Source organism: Miscanthus floridulus, chromosome 2 (assembly GCF_019320115.1).
Source record: "Miscanthus floridulus cultivar M001 chromosome 2, ASM1932011v1, whole genome shotgun sequence".
Classification (NCBI taxonomy): domain Eukaryota; kingdom Viridiplantae; phylum Streptophyta; class Magnoliopsida; order Poales; family Poaceae; genus Miscanthus; species Miscanthus floridulus.
The window spans coordinates 29,578,071-29,597,025 of NC_089581.1; the positions used below are offsets into that span (position 1 = coordinate 29,578,071).

Sequence of the window (18,955 nt, forward strand, 5' to 3'; positions counted from 1 at the left end):
CTTTATTGTCTGTTGGTTGCTGCAGGCTAAACCGGCAAGCAATTTGCAAGGCCCTGAATCACAGTTAGTTGTACTAGCACCGATTGCTTTGGATTCCTCATGATTTAGCTTGACTGACGAACTGATATTGCCATCCTCCATCTGATTTCCATTGTTGTCAACAGCATCAGTAGGATCAAGAGCATCAGAAACTTCTCCCTCTTTTTCCGGCATCTGTTGTTTGCTGTTTATTAAACTTGAAGCCAGATCTCGAGTGGGTTCAGTGAAAAAGACTGTATGAGATGCTTCATGGATGAAACTGCTACCAGTGACACCAGCAGATTTCTCCGGTCCTTCTTTGTCTGATGGATTTTCTGGCATTGGAGTTGCATTTGTGCTTCCATTTGCAGAAGTTGCAGTCTGGTCCTTAATGTGTTTCTGACTTACTATATCGGATGAACAGATGGTAGTTGCAGCATTATCAGCAAAATCCTCCTTTCCTTTATTGGAAGTCACCACTTGCCTTGGATGAACTAGACTAATGCCTTTAGCGACAGTAACATCAGCAGTAATACCTTCTCCTTTCTTGGATGTATGTTCCTTCCTTCGGATACTACTGAAGTTAGAACCTTGACCAATTTCAGTACTGTTGATTGCTGTTGACACCGTTTTTTGCACGTGTCAAAATGATCAGAGTAGGCTAATCGGCAGGAGGAAAATTACTGTATACGCTGACAGCCGATGAAAATCAGCTTGTGAAGATGGTTGCCGATGAATGGTGGTGATCGATGGAAAGGTTGATTTAGACTTGGGCGTTGCCGATAAAGTTGGAGATGTTGTTGTCGATGCCGATGAAGGAAGGCTTAAAAACTACTGCCGATGAAACAGGAAGTATGCCGATGGAAAGGAGGTCGGTGAGAATTCCATCGTAATTGAGGCGGACAGGGAAATAGATAGGAGTTGATTTCCTTTTCTATATTTAGAGTATGATTCATGTAAGAGTCACGTGTTTCCTTAGATATGGACTTAGTGTCCTAGTCGTATTTGGTTATATCTCTTTAGATCAGGGTATAAATATAGACTGAGGGGCAATGTAATAAAGAATCAATCAATCAATATCCAAACCAATTTTTACTCCTATTTGCATCTACTTACTTTTCGGCGACTTCGTCAATTTGCATATTTTTCCTTTTTACGAGTTCTCATTGATTCGGCGAGTTGCATAGCTTCAGTGCGACCTTCGGCGATTCTCGAGTTCCGCGTGAGTACCTCTTGGCCGTGACTTCCGGGCGTATCGCTGTTGTCAGGACCAAAGTGCTCGTATCTTCATCCTTGTCGATTAACAGGTCAAATCGACTGGCACGCTTTGGATATCGATTCGGGTATTAGCCCTTTGTGTTTGCAGGTCCACTTTTGCATCAACACATCTTTTGGCACGCCTGGTGGGACCAATCAATCCGATCAATATGTTCAATCCCGAGATCGATTCAGGGAACATTATCGCGGTATCAGAAGAAGATCTTAAGGAAGAGCAGAGGCAGACTATGGAAAAGGCTGTAGAAGAATACAAGCAGCTTTGTCTGAAATCGTTTAGCCTGAACAAGAGTGGGCAAGTCATCCAGAAGCAAGATTTGCCGTTGCCTCGGCAGGTTACCTTTGACTCCAATCCTGGTAAACTTCAAGAGATGGTTAATTCTGCAGTAAATCATGCTTTGATTAATCATTCCAATGTGCTGTCTAATACTGTTCATAATGCTGTGGTTCGAACTCTCAAAGAAGGACAAGCGTCACCGCATTACGTTGGGCCTGCCTATCACCAACCAGAGCCGGCATCTGTCAATACTCCATCGGCTCCCTCGGTCGTTGTGGGTACAGAAGTTACTTCTCCTCCAGTATCAGCAGGCTTACCTAATATTCAATCTGCACCGATACGATCAGATCCGGTACTACCAGGAGGACGAGTTCAGCTTAATACAGATCTATCGGTATCAGCCATGTCAGGCCCTGTGTCTCAGAATAGCCAGATTCCTGCTAATTGGTGGGGATATGGTATGCCTTCGGAGTCATCTGCTTTCAATCCTGGGTTACCTCAAGTGTTTGATGTAGTAGAAAAAGCTCCTATACCATCGGCTGTTTCGCCGATGGCTCAAGTGCCTCAATATGCCACAGCAACTACTGTGCAACCAACTCCAGGAGGTTTACAGATGCCTTTGGTTCAAACACCCAATTCAAGTCCATCGACAAGCTTACTGCTGATGCAGCAGAAAGCCCCTGCTATGAGTCAAACTGGGGTTCAGTTCATGCCTCAAGCTGGTTATAATTATCCAACAATGTCAGCAAATTACCAGCCATCGGTAAGTTTTGTACCGATGAGTTCTAATAATGGTTGGTCAGGACAGTTACCTGTTCAACACACAGTTCAGCAAAATCAGCAGGTTGCAGGGATTCAACAAGGTCATATGCAAGCTGATTTCCAGAATCAAGCATCGGCAGCTCAGCCGATGAATCCTTTCCAACAGGTTAATGGACCACAAGTAACGGCAAATATGCCGATTGCTGGAGATCGTGGGCCACAAAGATATGTGGAGGGATATCAGCAGGCACCTCCTGTAGAAATTCAGCTAGTTCGTCAGCAGGAGGCTGATACTTTTTGGGCCGATAAGATAGCAGAAATTATGAAGGATCAGTTTGGGATAAAGCCCAAGGTCAATACTTATTCTTATCGGACTCCATATCCTCCTGCATATGATTTAATTCCTCTCCTAAATCGGTACAAGGTACCAGATTTCACTAAGTTCTCTGGGCAAGATGATACATCAACAATGGAACACGTCAATCGCTTCATTATTCAATGTGGAGAGGCAGCTAGCAGAGATGAATTAAGAGTTCGATTATTTTCATCATCTTTGTCTGGATCGGCATTTACATGGTTCATTTCATTACCACCAAATTCTATTATTACTTGGGTTGATCTAGAAAAACAATTTCATAAGTATTTCTTTGCTGGAATCCATGAAAAGAAGCTTATCGATTTAGTAAAATTGAGACAGCGTAATGATAAATCGGTAGAAAGCTTTGTGCAAAGGCTACGAGATGTAAAAAATAAGTGCTACAGCCTGATGCTGGATGATCGGCAGCTTGCCGATCTGGCTTTCCAAGGGTTATTGCCACATCTTAAAGACAGATATGTTTCTCAGGAGTTTGAAAGCCTTAGTCATCTTGTGCAAAGGATCTTTGATCAAGATACTAGGGTTTTTGAACCTAAAAAGAATTGGAGTAAAAAAGTATCATTTGTTGAAGAAGTAGGAGATTCTGATTCTGATGAAGAATCAGTTATCGGCTTAGCTGAGTGGGTTAAGAATAAAAAGCCGATATCTTGTCCCTTCGGTCAGAAAGAGCCAGAAAAGTTTACCTTTGATATCACCAAGGCCGACAAGATATTTGATCTTCTGCTTCAAGAGGGCCAAATTAAGCTGTCACCTAATCATGTGATCCCATCGGCAGAAGACTTGAAGAAGATCTTGTACTGCAAATGGCACAATGCAACTTCACACAGTACAAATGAGTGCAAGGTGTTCAGGCAACAGTTACAATCGGCTATTGAATGTGGGAGAATTAAGTTTGGTACTTCCAAGGCCTAGAAGCCGATGAAAATTGATCAACACCCTTTTCCAGCAAATATGTTGGAGACCAAAGGGAAGACCAATGTATTGACGTCAGAGGCTGCTGAGAAAAACGCATCAGTGGATCCCCAACATCGGATAACTACCGATGATGCAAAAAGTAAGGGTTTGCTGGGAGAAAGCAGTAGTTCTAAAAACCCTCTTCGACCTGGCATTGTGATTACCCATCGAAGGCAGCAGGAGGGTTGGCATCAGCGTAAGGACTGATATCGACAACAGCAAGAAGAGAGACGTCGAGAAGAATGGTATCGGCATAAAAATCATTGGAGGTGCCCGTTTTTCACACATTGCTGGGAAGAATGTATTAAATTGCCAACTGTTGAAAATTGCCCTGAGTGCAATGGTTATTATGGGGTCAATCGGTCAGAAAGGAGGTTTCAACCTGGCAATCAGGGTTTATTTATCAATGAGCTGATCAGAGGCAGAGCATCAGTGCATGATCGGCTGGGGGGCAGACTTAGTGTACATGAAAGGCTTGGTAAACGCGCTGGATATTTTCCAAGGAATCAAGAGGAGCTTGAGGAGATGGCAAACGCAAGAGTTCCCGATGAAAAAATATTCTACAGGGACCCTAATATACGCCGTGTAGAATCAACTGGAACATGTTATCAGCCGGTTTGGAAGACCAAGTTTCCTCGATGGTGCCCAGAGGGTCTGACAAAGACACAGAAAAGAAGGATGCAACGTGAGCATCAGGAGGATTTATACCGAGAGGAAAATTCCTCCAATGAGAGGTCCGGTCATCAGCAGTGGCAGGTAAAACACAAAAATAAGGGTCCATCGGCAGATGTTAATATGGTATTCATGTTGCCGATGGAGTTTTTGGCACTATCTGATAATGAGGAAGAAGTTGTTCTCTCTGATCAAGTAGCTTAGTTGACACTAGATCCAATGATGGCTGTTTTTGAGAAACCTACTGATGACGAGAGACAGCATCTTAAGGCTTTGTTTGTGAAAGGCAGAGTTGATGGGCAGCCTGTATCTAAGATACTTATCGATGGAGGGGCTGCGATTAATATTATGCCTTATGTGATGTATCGGAAACTTGGTAAGGGAGATCAAGACTTGACCAAAACCGATATGATGCTGAAGGATTTTGAAGGCAATGTGTCACCGGCTAAAGGGGCAGTATGCATTGAATTGACCATCGGCAGCAAAACCTTGCCGACGACGTTCTTTGTTATTAATGGCAAGGGTGCATATAATCTGCTTCTAGGGAGGGATTGGATTCATGCTAATTGTTGTGTTCCTTCTACAATGCATCAATGCCTCGTACAGTGGATTGGGGATAAGATTGAGGTTGTTCCTGGTGATTCTTCTTATATCATCGCATCGGCAGAATCAGATACTTATGAGCGAACTAAATGCATATCAGGAGAAGTTTGGGAAAAAGAGTTCCTTAGAGTTGCTGATTATGAAATTCCACCGATCCAAGCAGTCGGTTCTGAAGAAGAGTTTTAATGGATAGGTTTGCCGATGATGGAAAATTAGGTCAAGGGTTCACATCGGCAGATAATTTAGTAGAAGTAGATATTGGTGATGGCGATAGGCCAAGACCTACTTTTATTAGTGCTAAGTTAGATTCCAAGTGTAAGCAGCAAATGACTGATTTGTTAAAAGAGTATAAAGATTATTTTGCTTGGGATTATACTGAGATGCCTAGATTAGACCGATCGATAGTTGAACATCGGTTACCTATCAAATCTAGATTTCGGCCACATCAGCAGCCAGCGCGCCGATGCAACCCTAATATACTTCCTAACATTAAGGCCGAAATAACTAAATTAATTGAGGCAAAGTTTATTCGGCAGTGTCGATATGCAGAGTGGATCTCTAATGTGGTTCCTGTTTATAAGAAAAATGGAAAACTTCGTGTTTGTATTGATTTCAGGAATCTTAACAAAGCCACACCGATGGATGGCTATCCAATGCCGATTGCTGATTTGTTGATTGATGCTGCAGCCGGACATCAAATTATCAGCTTCATGGATGGTAATGCAGGTTACAATCAAATATTCATGGCTGAAGAAGATATTCCCAAGACTGCTTTCAGATGTCCAGGTCATGTAGGGTTGTTTGAGTGGATAGTCATGACGTTTGGTTTGAAAAATGCCGGCGCTACTTATCAAAGAGCTATGAACTTTATTTTTCATGAATACATCGGCACATTAGTGGAAATCTACATTGATGATGTAGTGATTAAGTCTGGAGATATCACAAAACATCTAGCCGATCTACGAAAGATACTGGAGTGCACAAGGAAGCATGGATTGAAGATGAATCCTAATAAATGTGCATTTGGTGTATCGGCAGGTCAATTCTTGGGTTTTATGGTGCATCAGCGGGGCATCGAAATCAGTAGGAAGTCTATTGATGCAATTAACAAGGTAGTTGCTCCTGCCAATAAAACTGAATTGCAATCTTTGATCGGTAAGATTAATTTCATTAGAAGATTCATATCTAATCTGTCGGGTAAGATCAAGGCTTTCAGTCCATTACTTAAATTGAAAGCCGATCAGGAATTTGTGTGGGGAGCTGAGCAGCAGTTAGCCCTAGATGAAATTAAGAAATATTTAACAAATCCTCCAGTGCTAGTTCCACCTCAACACAGGAAACCTTTCAGGTTGTATTTGTCAACTGATGATACCGTTATCGGTTCAGCTCTTATTCAAGAATTTGAAGGGAAAGAACGTGTTATTTATTATTTGAGCAGAAGATTAGTGGATGCTGAGACAAGGTATTCAGCCATCGAAAAATTATGTCTGTGTTTATACTTTTCTTGTGTCAAATTAAGACATTATTTGTTATCTGCCGAATGTACGGTCATATGCAAAGACGACGTAGTCAAGTATATGCTGTCGATGCCGATATTAAGTGGTAGAATCGGCAAGTGGATTTTAGCATTATCAGAATTTGAACTACGTTACGAATCGACTAAGGCAGTTAAGGGGCAGGTTATGGCTGATTTTGTCACTCAGCATTGTAATACAGTGGACTCTCTGGAGGTTGCTCCTTGGACACTTTTCTTCGATGGGTCCACATGTGGTGAAGGAGCAGGTATCGGCATTGTGTTGATTTCACCTCAAGGAAGGAAGTATGAGTTTTCATCGTCGATTGTTGCTACATCAACAAACAATCAGGCTGAATACCAAGCCTTGATAAAAGGGTTAGAATTGCTGAAGGAGATACGTGCTGATGCTGTTGAAATCTTTGGTGATTCTATGCTAGTTATAAATCAATTGGCTGGGATTTATGAATGCCGAAGTGAAGTTTTAATTTCGTATTATGAAAGATGTTTGCAATTGTTGAAAGGGTTTAGAGATTTTCATCTTGAACACATTTCTTGACTGCATAATGAGGAGGCTAATCGACTAGCTCAGCATGCTTTAGGGTATCAGCCTATTCAGGGAGTGCTAACATCGGCAGTCGATACCGATGACTGGAGAAAGGAGATTGTCGATTATTTAAAGGATCCATATAAAAAGGTTGAAAGACATATAAGGTTCTAAGCTACCAAGTATGTGCTCCTCGATGATGAATTATATTATCGAACTATAGATGGAGTTTTACTCAGATGTGTTAGCAGTGATGAATCGAAAAGTTTGATGGGTGAAATTCATGAAGGAGTGTGTGGAGCGCATCAATCGGCTTTCAAGATGAAGTGGATGATCAGAAGGAATGGATACTATTGGCCGACTATTCTTGAAGATTGTTTTAAATATTTTAAAGGATGTCAGGGGTGTCAAAAGTTTGGTAATATTCAAAGAGCGCCTGCATCGGCTATGAACCCTATAATTAAACCTTGGCCGTTCCGGGGATGGGCTATCGATCTCATCGGTCAGATTTATCCGCCATCGAGCAAAGGACATAAATTTATTCTGGTTGCTACCGATTATTTCACAAAATGGGTTGAGGCAATTCCTTTAAAAAAGGTGACATCGGCTAATATGATCGATTTTGTGAAAGAGCATATTGTTTACCGATTTGGTATTCCTCAAACTATCACTACCGATCAGGGTACTATGTTTACATCGGGAGAATTTGATGAGTTTGCTGTAGGTATGGGAATTAAAGTTTTAAATTCTTCTCCATATTATGCTCAAGCTAATGGTCAGGCTGAGGCTTCTAACAAAGGGATCATCAAACTCATTAAGCGCAAAATTGAAGAAAATCCTAAGAGGTGGCATACAGTATTAAATGAAGCCTTGTGGTCATATCGGATGTCATGTCATGGTGCAACCAAAGTAACGCCTTATCAGTTAGTATATGGACACGACGCAGTATTGCCTTGGGAAATTAAAATTAGCTCTAGGCGAATACGTTCTCAAAATCAGCTGACAGCCGATGATTATGATACTCTTATGAAGGATGAGTTGGAAGATGTGACGGGTCATCGGTTAAGGGCCTTAGTTAGCATCGAAGAAAATAAGAAAAGAGTAGCCAGATGGTATGACAAGAAGGTGAAGGTAAAGGAGTTTGCCGATGGAGATCTGGTCTGGAAATTGATTTTACCGATTGGGACTAAAAGTTCAAAGTTTGGAAAGTGGTCTCCTAATTGGGAAGGTCCATATCGGATAAATCAGTCTGTTCCTGGTAACGCATATATTCTAAAAACCCTCGAAGGGGTTGTGTTTCCCAGAGCATTAAATGGAAAATATTTAAAGAAATATTACCCTAGTATCTGGATGGATGCATAAAAATATAAGTGACAATAACAGTCCTATCGGCTAGAATTATACGAGGATGTCAATGTCTCATAAAGTGCCGATGCAATAGACAAGATTTACAAGTTTAACAAGGATTGGATAGCTAATATCGCACGCAGGCGAATCTGGTCGGCTTCCTCCATTTCTTTGATGTCTTCATCGGTGGCACCCTCCACAGGCTTGAGTTTTTTCTTCATGGCCAAAGCTTTGCGAGCCTGGATGTCTCTTTCTTGCTGAAGGGCCTTGATGGCATTGGGTAGCTGGCTTTCTTCTTGTTGGGCATGAGTTAAGGCTGCCTCGACTTCTTTCAATTCAGCCAATAGAGCCATCCTCTTTGCCGATAAATCTAAGATTTTCTGCTTAAGTTCAGCGCCCGAAGTCTGCAAGTTGCCGATGCCCTTGTGCTTCTCATCGGCAATATGTTTTAGTTGTAGCATCTCTTCTTTGAGTTGAGCCTGAGCTGCTCTATCGGCAATGCGTTGAGCAGCCCGTTGATATTGCAGTTGGCGGCTTTCTAAATGGGCTGCTGGGAAGAGTACTTCTTCAACATCAGCAGGGACCTGGCCACGGATTGTTTTGAAAATTGCCTTTGCGGGGTCTGAGTCATCTACCAGTTGGGCGGTATCCTGCTGTAACAAGTTCAGGAGAGCTTCCAACTTGGACTTAATTTCTGCCGATATTGTTCCCAGTGCAAGGGAAGAACTTGTTTCCTCTCCATCATCGTCAGAAACGTCAATGGCAAAGGAAAATAGGCTGTTTGGGGAGTCTTGTTCCTGAGAAAAAGGAAAAGAGGTCAGTTAAGGATAAGTATGAATATTATAAATCGACTAGGTCAATCGGTTTACCTGTTTCAAGGCAATTTCCTGTACTTGGCTGGAGGAAGCAGCCTGGAGTATGCCGTGTGGAGGATCGGCTGAGCTTGCCGATGGGATATCCTCTATGGCCTCATCGGTGGTTGGCCCTTGGGGTATGATGACCGATGGTATGTCCTGTACAGGAGGATTAACTGCTTGCTCAGTTGCATCGACTGATTCTGGCCGGCTTGCAGACGTTGGGGCAGATGTGGGGATCGACATGGACTTCTATCGTTTTGGCTGTGCCTCGGTATCTGTTAAGGCTTTACGCTTTGCTTGGGCCTCAGCAAAGGTTGGCTAGGGGGCATCGGCACTTGTTGGTTGTGGAGCTTGAACATCTGGTACGCTTGCCGATGTACCCATTTGTTGCTGCAAAACAAGTGTAAGGTATGATATTTAACAGATAAAATGTAAAATCAAAGGAATACCTCTGAAGGTTTGTCAGTAGTGGTGCTTGATGTCGGAAGAATTGCTGATGACGATCTAGCAGCGGCTCTTACACCCTGGTGATTAATGTTAATACAGTCTGTGATCGGCATGAGTAGAAATAAACAGGGTTGTTACCTTGAATGCCTTGATCAGGGTTGTAGCAGCAGCTAATGGAGTGGCCCTAGTTGTAGCCAATTTGGACTTGGAGGTGATGGTCTTGGCACGGGTCTTCTGGTGAGTCAAAGCAGCTAAGGTGGGGGCGTTGTAGCCGATCGGTGATATCGGGGAAACATGCCGAAGATCGAAGGGTTTCCCACTTTTGCTCATAGATGGTGCTGGGTTGTTAACCTGTCACGAGAAAGTTAATTACCGATATATGAAAGGAAAAAGCAGAAGGGAGTTAAAAGAAACTTACTGCGTCATCGGGAATGGCGTATTCAGGGTCGATCATGTGCCGATATGTGTGAGCATATGTTGCAAACAGTTGTTCCCTCCACTCTCGCCACCATTGCTTATATGATTCGGTGATGAAAGATACTGGTGTCCAGATGGATAGATCGACATCTGTAGTATCGGCATCGGGGGAGAGTCGCACTACCCTGCTCCAATCTGTTCCGCAGGTGATTGTTTCTCTGGGTTTGATCACATCGGCAAAACAAAGTTTGATTGGCAGTTGCCCAAAAGCCAATTGACGGGATACTGCCGATGGATTGTAAAATTCATACGTGATATTGGTGTTTTTCCCGCTACCGAATGTGTTTACTGGGATTGCCCTGGGAGTAATGATGGCCATTATGAGTTCATTATCCTGATTCAGAGTGTCATCGGCAAAGTTGAAAAGAAGGGGGAATCTGTTTTCTTCGTCAATATAAGGTACCCAGGCCCTATGATCACGAGAAAGACCATTGTAGAAGCTTTGGAAGAATCTACCGATCTGGTCTTCATTGGCCTCTGTTCCAGGGAGGACAATTATGGCTTCACCAAAATTGAGGGGTGAGCGTGTTACCGATTCCTCATCCCCAAGCACGTGGTCTTCAGCAATTTCTCATGGGAATTGTTGGGCAAAGAAGTCTCATTGCAAACGTTTGTGCATATGGGCATTCAGCCACATGTTGATAAACCACCATGGGCCTCCTAAGTTGCCGATGGGTTCGCCAAGCAAAAGTTTCTGAGACACTTGATGAAGAAGATGATAAGTGGAGCTCAGAAGGTATCGGCCAAGAGGGAACCTTACACCATTGGCCAAGAGTTCAGCCGCGGGGAGGAAGGCGTTGGTTGGTCCTACTGATCGACCACAGAAGATAAATTTTTCTAACCACATATTCAAGAATGTAGCATGTTCCCTCTGGTTAACTGTCCCGGTCTTCTGGCATTCTTGAATGTATCCCGTCCAACCGCCGATGTTGCGGGTATTCACCCTGTATTCAGATTTTCTGCCATAGATGGAGCCTTCATCGGCAGTTGAAATATCCAAGCCAGTGAGCATATAGACATCGGCAAGTGTGGGAGTAGCTGGGCCATGTCCAAACATAAAAGTGTTTGTTGTGTCTGACCAGAAGTAAGCAGCTGCAATCATCATTGACTCGTTCTTTTGCATATCGGCAATAGATAGCCTAATGCATTGGTCTAGCTTCCGTTCTGCCCAGTGTACTTGCATCGACCTATTGACCCTCAAGTACCAATCTTTCCACCCTTTGGTGGTTTTGGGCCAAGATCGGAATGTATCTTTCCATAAATTCAGAGAGAAATTTTGGGCTCTAAAAGGGATTCTGTTAACCTCTGCATTAATCAGATCAGTTGGATCTGGGTTGCCCATTGGTCCTAGGCATTGGACATGCGGCTGATCGGTTGGAATAACTAATTTGTTGCGAAGTTCCTAAGTTTAGAGGATCCGAAGAACAAAGAAAAAGAGAAAAAATTACCAACTGTATGAACTCGCAAAGACCAGAGGAATCGAGGTAAAAGGTAATGGAAGTGGAACGAACCGCAGGGACGTCGAAGTTGATTGCCATTATCTTGAGGTGGATGGGGGCACGAGCCGGAGACTCGAGGTTGACGCTGGAGAAAAGGTCTTGTTGGTTGAGGTCGCGCAGTTGTTCGTCGGAGTCGCCGCCGGAAAGAGAGAATGCCAAAGATTGGAATCTGAGGGTAGAGGACGAGCGTTCCGGAGAAATCTATTTATAAGCCGCTCGGAGTAGGGGTATTTTGGACTTATCTCTATGCCGCGTGCATGTGGGTTGAGATGGTTCAGGTGGATATGGTAACTGTTCGCACGATAATCAAGGGATTGTACAGATGATTTGATGGCAAGTAATCATGACTTGGAAGAGATCTCGGTACAGGATATTTTAATTCTGAAAATGGCGGCATTATTATGTTAGGATCTTGCCGATGGATTATTGTTTCGGTATCTTAACCATAATCAGAGCAAGAGTGGTTGGAAATTGTGCGATATTTACTGAGGTGCGTGAATCAGGACTAGATTTGATTAGGTTTGATAACAGATCAAGTTTTGGCTTGGAGGATGAGTTACGGTAATTGGGCGAAGGCAAACGTTATCTGGAGTAAATTTCGGAGCATTAATGGTTTTATACTCCGAAATTGGGGGGCATGTGTTGACACCGTTTTTTGCACGTGTCAAAATGATCAGAGTGGGCTAATCGGCAGGAGGAAAATTACTGTATACGCTGACAGCCGATGAAAATCAGCTTGTGAAGATGGTTGCCGATGAATGGTGGTGATCGATGGAAAGGTTGATTTAGACTTGGGCGTTGCCGATAAAGTTGGAGATGTTGTTGTCGATGCCGATGAAGGAAGGCTTAAAAACTACTGCCGATGAAACAGGAAGTATGTCGATGGAAAGGAGGTCGGTGAGAATTTCATCGTAATTGAGGCGGACAGGGAAATAGATAGGAGTTGATTTTCTTTTCTATATTTAGAGTATGATTCATGTAAGAGTCACGTGTTTCCTTAGATATGGACTTAGTGTCCTAGTCGTATTTGGTTATATCTCTTTAGATCAGGGTATAAATATAGATTGAGGGGCAATGTAATAAAGAATCAATCAATCAATATCCAAACCAATTTTTACTCCTATTTGCATCTACTTACTTTTCGGCGACTTCGTCAATTTGCATATTTTTCCTTTTTATGAGTTCTCATTGATTCGGCGAGTTGCATAGCTTCAGTGCGACCTTCGGCGATTCTCGAGTTCCGCGTGAGTACCTCTTGGCCGTGACTTCCGGGCGTATCGCTGTTGTCAGGACCAAAGTGCTCGTATCTTCATCCTTGTCGATTAACAGGTCAAATCGACTGGCACGCTTTGGATGTCGATTCGGGTATTAGCCCTTTGTGTTTGCAGGTCCACTTTTGCATCAACAATTGCTTGGGACCCTTGTCGGACCAAGTTATGACCAATTGGAGCGGCAGATTTGGTAAGAGTAGCATATCCATCAGTGCTAGGTTTAGAAGAAACGTCCTTTGCTGTTTTGGACATGGTTTGCCTGGGAAAAGCCGACGTTACTATGTTATCATGACAGATTTCATCAGTGGTTATTGCTTGAGACTCATGACTTGTAGCTTTTGGCAATGAACCAGGATCATTATGATGATCAGTCACGACACAACCAACTTTTGCTGCAGATGTTGTAGCTCTTGTTGTATTAGAAGGAAGCAGCATAGCTGAATCTGCTCTGTCCTCAACCTCATCATCTTCTGGGGCAACTTCTGCTAGCTTATGCAAGCGACGATGAGTGAGCCCCAGCATGGTCCTCCCGACACTCCTACCCGTTACAATTTCTTCAGCCCTGGTAGTTCCTTCCTTCAATACTTTTGAGTCAAAGAATCCTTTGATTTCTAGATAACCAGTACCTGAAGATGAAACTGAAATATCATCAGCATTATCAAGATCTGCTTCATTCTCTCTGACACTGAGGTTATCTTCATCACTCACATTGCTCTCAAAGATATAAGGACTCCTCTTATAGTATATGTAGCTGGAACCAGTGGAGTACCCATGAACTTCCTTGATGTCCTTAATCACAGGCCAGTCTGGACCGTCAACCAAGCACCTTTTCAGCAGCTCAACTGTGCTTGTGAAATTCAGTGATCGAAGCTTGGAAGCATGTGCCTCAATCCATCTGGGCATGTCCCGCAAGTCATGATCAAAGGTGTGCACTGTTTGTAATCCGTCTACATTCTCCACACTCTCCAACATAGGGCAGTGGCACATGTTGATATCTTCAAGGGAAGGCAGGTTTGATATCCTCTTCAAATTAGGAGTGTTCCAAACGCTCAATTCCATCAGTGTAGCAATGTCATCCACAGCCTCAAGGCTTGCCATATCTGCTATGTGTAGCTTGGTCAGGGATGTCACATGTCTGAGGCCAACAGGAAGATTTTGCAGCTTGGGGCAGCTCTCAAGCTGAAGTTCCTGCAGAGATGGAAATGCCCCTGGCTCGATGTCTGTCCATGTCTGGAGCTTCTGCAGCCCTTGGTGGTGCAGATTTTCCAGCTTCGGAAATGGAACCTCATGTGGGTGTTCGGTGCCTGTGAACTCTGCACCTATATCCTTCAGAGCGAAAGAGTCTGCTATGTACAAGGATCTCAGTTCTGGCAAACGGCCTAATGGAGGAAAAGACTGGCAGAAGTTGCACCCAATGATGTCTAGATCATGGAGATTTGGCAGGAAGGTCACTGATAGCCATCTTGGGAACCTTGTCCCAAAGTAGTTTACAAGCTTCAGTGACTCCAGGCATAGTGGTGGATTCATCTCTTCGAAGATATCCTCAATCTTTCTGACCAATTCCGGTGTCTGAAGTGGCCTGACAGTGCTGCTGCACGACAGCTCGAGCTCCCTGAGGCCTTTCTTGGCATCAAGTAACATCTCAGTTGCCTCTGATCGGTTAGCAGCCTTCTCAAGCTTCTGTATGTGCAGTGTTCTCAGCTGAGATAAGTTCTTGAGCTCATCCAGAGGCCACCCGCTCCTATCCTGAGCGGCACGCGCCTCTTTGCTCGTCACGGTGAAGCAGCAGAGTGATGTGATGCTTTTCAGATGGCCTACTCTGAATGCCACGTCATTGATCACTGTGCCGGCAAGGTCAAGGTCCCTGAGTCCTCTCAGACGCTCTATCCCTTTTGGCAGCGCGTGCAGTGTCTTGCACCCTCTTAGCAGAAAGAATTTCAGGCTCCACAGGCTGCCTATGGATTCTGGAATTGCCTGAATCCTTGTGTGAGACAGGTTCAGGAACCTCAGGTAAACAAGATTGCCCAGGTTCTCTGGAATGAGCTCGACTGCTGTTTCGCTGAGGTCTAATACTTTAAGATGCTGCAATCTTGTAAAGATGCTTCCTTCAATCGTAAATGGGTTCTTTTGAAGAAGCAGCGTTCTTACCCTTTCTAACTTGAGAATCTTCTCTGGTATCGCAGCCAGATTTCTTCCCGGGAGTGAAACACGCCGTGGTGCGAAGGCGGCATCGTTGTCGACCAACAGTCGGTACGAGTCGCCGGTCAACTCCTCACCATGTGCGAGCAGCTGCGCCAGAGCTCGCAGCATGTCGTGCATGGTGCACCACGCGGCGCCACCGTGTTCATCTTCCTCTGCCGGCTGGAGAAGGTGCCTTGTGATGAGCTCATCGTAGTACTCCTCGGCCACCTCCTTGACACTGGCATCGGCTCTGATCTGCACGAAGCCTTCAGCTATCCACAGCTGCACGAGCACGCGCCTATCCACGGCGAGGTCAGAGGGGAACAGCGAGCAGTACAGGAAACATTGCTTGAGGTGGCACGGCAGGTCGTCGTAGCACAGGTATAGCGGCTTCATGGCATCCTCCGCGAACCCCTTCACCAACCACGCCGGGCTGGCGAGCACCTCGCCCCACTCTTGGGCTGTCCGGTCCCGTGTCCTCAGGACGCCGGCAACAGCCTTGATCGCCAATGGCACACCGCCGCACTTATCAGCTATCCCCAAACCCACGCCCTTCAGTTCGCCGGCCGTGGCCTCGTCAGCTATAGAGGCCGCCGTGCGAAGCAGCAGCCAGCCATCGTCGATGTCCAGCTTCTTGACGCGGTGGACGTGGCCGGCGCCCATCTCCCGAGCAATGCTGCCGTGCCGCGCCGTGATCACCACCTTGCTGCCGCGTCCAGCAGCGCGCTCGAGCGGTCTCCTCAGCACGTCTTCCCACACCCCGCCGTACCGCACGTCGTCCAGCACGAGCAAGAACCTCTTCTCCTCCACCAGCCTGACCAGCGTCCTCTCGAGGTCGGCGAAGCTCTCGCCGCCCGTTGTGTCGCCGCCGAACGAGTCGATGACCTGGGAGAGCAGGGCGGCCTCGTTGTACTCCCTGGGAATGCGCACCCATGACCTCGCCCCAAAGGCGCGCCGTATCCTCTCGCTGCCGTACACCTTCTTGGCGAGCGTGGTCTTGCCGATTCCGTCGGGGCCAATAATGGCGACGATCGTGCAGCCGGTTCTCCCGTCCGTCTCTGTCAGCTGTCGGACGAGCCCGGCCGCGTCATCCTCGATCCTTGAGCCAACGATGTCGGCGCCAGCAGCCCGGGTCCTCTCAGGTTTCCGGAGCCTATGTGCCGTTCCCACAGGCGCTGAGTGCTGATCGCCGAGGGAAGAGCGGAGCTGAAGCCGATGCTTCTCCTTCAGGATGGCATGCAGCTTCCGGTTCAGGTTGTTGATGTCAGCCACGATGTCGCCACAGGACACGTCCGTGTCGCAGCAGGAGGATAGCAGCCGAGGAAGAGCCTGCGCCGACCAGGAACAAAGGAGCTCAGTCAATGGATGAACCTGCAACAGACGCTGCAGAAGTGCCGTGATTATAGCTCTATATATGAAACGAAGTGGTGATCTTGCCTGGTGGTGGTGCTGCTGCTGGCTCTTCTGTTGCTCGTGGGCCCTGCGCCGGCGCGAGGCGACCCTGCACCGGTCGACGGCCCCGTCCGCCTCGTAAGCGGCAGCGCGCACATTGGCCAGCCACCGCGCCGCGCCGTCGTCCCCACACGCGGCCCGCGCCTCGGCGTCCCGCACCGCGGCGCCCACCCGCTCCAGCCTGGCCACCAGCGTCTTGGCCTCCGGCGCGACGCCCATCCGCAGCGCCACCTCCCCCGCCACCAGCCCGCGCCACCGCACCGCGGTATCCGGCACGAACGCGCCGAGCACCGCGGCCATGGCTCAGCCGCGCCGCCCTCCCTCGACACGAAACTGGGCGACAGGACAGGGCGACTCCGGAGTCCGGTTACGGCCTGGATTTCTCGCCGAGAAGAGGTCGTTGGCGTTGCGGGTAGAAAAATAAAACAAACCAGTTGCTCTAGAATCAAAACGAAAGAAGGGACGCCCGCCGTCTGTCAACCCTAGCCACGTCGGTCAGAATGTGATCACGTCCCGGCCATGGCGTCATGTCGAGGTTATGCTGCCATCTGTTCAGAACTTGTCTTAGAGCATCTCCAAAGTTTGATATCTCAACTTGGCATCCAAATAATTTTGGCAAAACAAGAAAAAATAGCATCCAATAGTTTGGCAAAACAACTTGACATCAATAGCAACTTGGCAAATCTTCCCTCCGCGCGCGCGTATACGGCTTAGCATCCGGGGCTCTTCGTTTCTTAGCGGGGCTCTTCGTTCGCTTAGCGGGCCTCTTCGTTTTGTTAACGGGTTTTTTTTATTTTACCAAGTCAAAAATACCAAACTCTTGGAGATGGATTTTTTTTTACTTGGCATATAATTTTGGGAGTTTGCAAATCACAAGATTTGCCAAGTAAAATTTGACAAACTCTTGGAGATGCTCTAAGTCTCGGATAAGGCAAAGGTGTATATATACGTATATTAGAGAAAAAATTATCTCGTCATCTCAATAAGAACTGGTATATTAGGAAATGATGATGATCTCGTCTAGCAGCCTGTTCGTCTGGGATTATTTCCTCGTAAACGATCGTAAATTTTCAGCCGAAACAGTATTTTTCTCTCACACCAAACCAGCCAGCAGTACTTCTTCACGATCCAGCAACGATCAAGCCCAGCCAAACGAACAGGCTGAAGGAGTATAGTAGAATAGAATCTTTTCAGGATTGAATTCCCCAGTTGGATTTGGTTGGAACATATGTACCGTACGTCCCCTTGCAATGTACGTACGTACTAGAGCGGCATCCGTATCGACGACGTATCGTATTCAATCGGAACTCTTAACGCCGAGGCCAAGGTGCACATGTGTGATAGGCGGCGCGGGTACACCTACGTATAAAACGTTGCAATCGATCCTTTCTTGTCAACCACCAATGCGCTGTCCGGTGAGAAGAGAAGAGATGTAGAGCTGGACAGAGGGTACTCATTGAAAATGCAGCTTGTACAGCGAGTGAGATTCCCCGATACCCAAATGCATGCAACTGGGCGACGCGCTGGAGTGATGACATGATCTGATGGGTTAGTTGCTGCTGTCGATGGTTTGGGTTTAATTAAGATAGAACGAACTGCTGTGGCCGGTGCTGACTCGGATGGCCTTTTGGGGTAAGCAAGGGTCGGTGTCGCGAGGACGATGGGGACGCAGCGGCGGATCTAGAAAATATATTAGAGGCCGAACAATACTATTGCTCGATCTTAAGTCTCAACTCCTTATATTAAAATTCATAGGTACTCCACAGGGGTTCCACTCCTCCGATATGGGTAGGAGGGCTCGAGCCCCCCGCCCCCACCGTTGGATCCGCCCCTAATAGGACGGGCACGCACCTTTCGGGAAGAAGTGGCGTCTCGGGAGGCCACGGCGACAGCCGAGGGCGTACGGGCGCCGTACCGGACGGTACATCGTGGACTTTTTCTTTTTTGGGTGGGAATGGGAGGAGGAGGAAGAAGCAAGCGCCCGTAGTAGAGGAGGAAGCCGAATGATGTCGCGAGCGGCGAGCAGTGGCGTGGCGTGGCGGAGGCGGAGGCCCTCGACGCGGTCACGCTGGCGGCAGCAAGCCGTGGCCGTTGCCTTGGTCTCTCGCGGCCGGGAGCCAATCCGTGCCGCGGGCGGGCTGCTGATGTGCGTCGGGATGGGAGCGCGGCCCATCGAGGGCATGTGGCCTCGTGCGAGTTGGGTCGACGGTTCGGGCGCAGCACGGACCGCGGACCAGCCAGGCGGGCTAGCAGCCCAAGTTCCGCGCGTACACATCGCAAGTTTGCAACTGGGGGCCTGGGTTTTTTTGGTGTGTACTGTGTAGCAGACGAGCGAAAACCGGCGGAGGAGGTAGGGAACCGTTGACAGCCGGTTGCGTGCCGGCGAGCCTGCCTGCCCTGCAGCATCCTATATATTCCTATGGTTAG

The 18,955-nt window shown here is 46.6% G+C and overlaps 1 protein-coding gene across 1 annotated transcript; it reads right to left on the bottom strand.

Annotated features, from left to right (window-relative positions):
• Nucleotides 1–2: 2 nt before the first annotated feature.
• On the bottom strand, nucleotides 3–17,038 carry LOC136536272 (putative disease resistance protein RGA3). The gene is made up of 4 exons (XM_066528625.1): nucleotides 14,839–17,038; nucleotides 13,066–14,766; nucleotides 123–635; nucleotides 3–19 (listed from the first exon to the last, which is right to left on the bottom strand). Exons 1-4 carry the CDS (start codon nucleotides 16,826–16,828, stop codon nucleotides 3–5), a joined length of 4,221 nt encoding a protein of 1,406 aa, XP_066384722.1. The 5' UTR covers nucleotides 16,829–17,038.
• Between the last annotated feature and the right edge of the window lie 1,917 nt (nucleotides 17,039–18,955).

Coding starts and splice junctions, on each gene's coding strand:
- LOC136536272 (XM_066528625.1), bottom strand. CDS start 16,828: ATGGCCGCGGTGCTCGGCGCGTTCGTGCCGGATACCGCGGTGCGGTGG. Junction 14,767..14,838: donor ATCCATAGGCAGCCTGTGGA/GCCTGAAATTCT, acceptor AGCGTCTGAGAG/GACTCAGGGACCTTGACCTT. Junction 636..13,065: donor CAAATCTGCCGCTCCAATTG/GTCATAACTTGG, acceptor CGGTGTCAACAG/CAATCAACAGTACTGAAATT.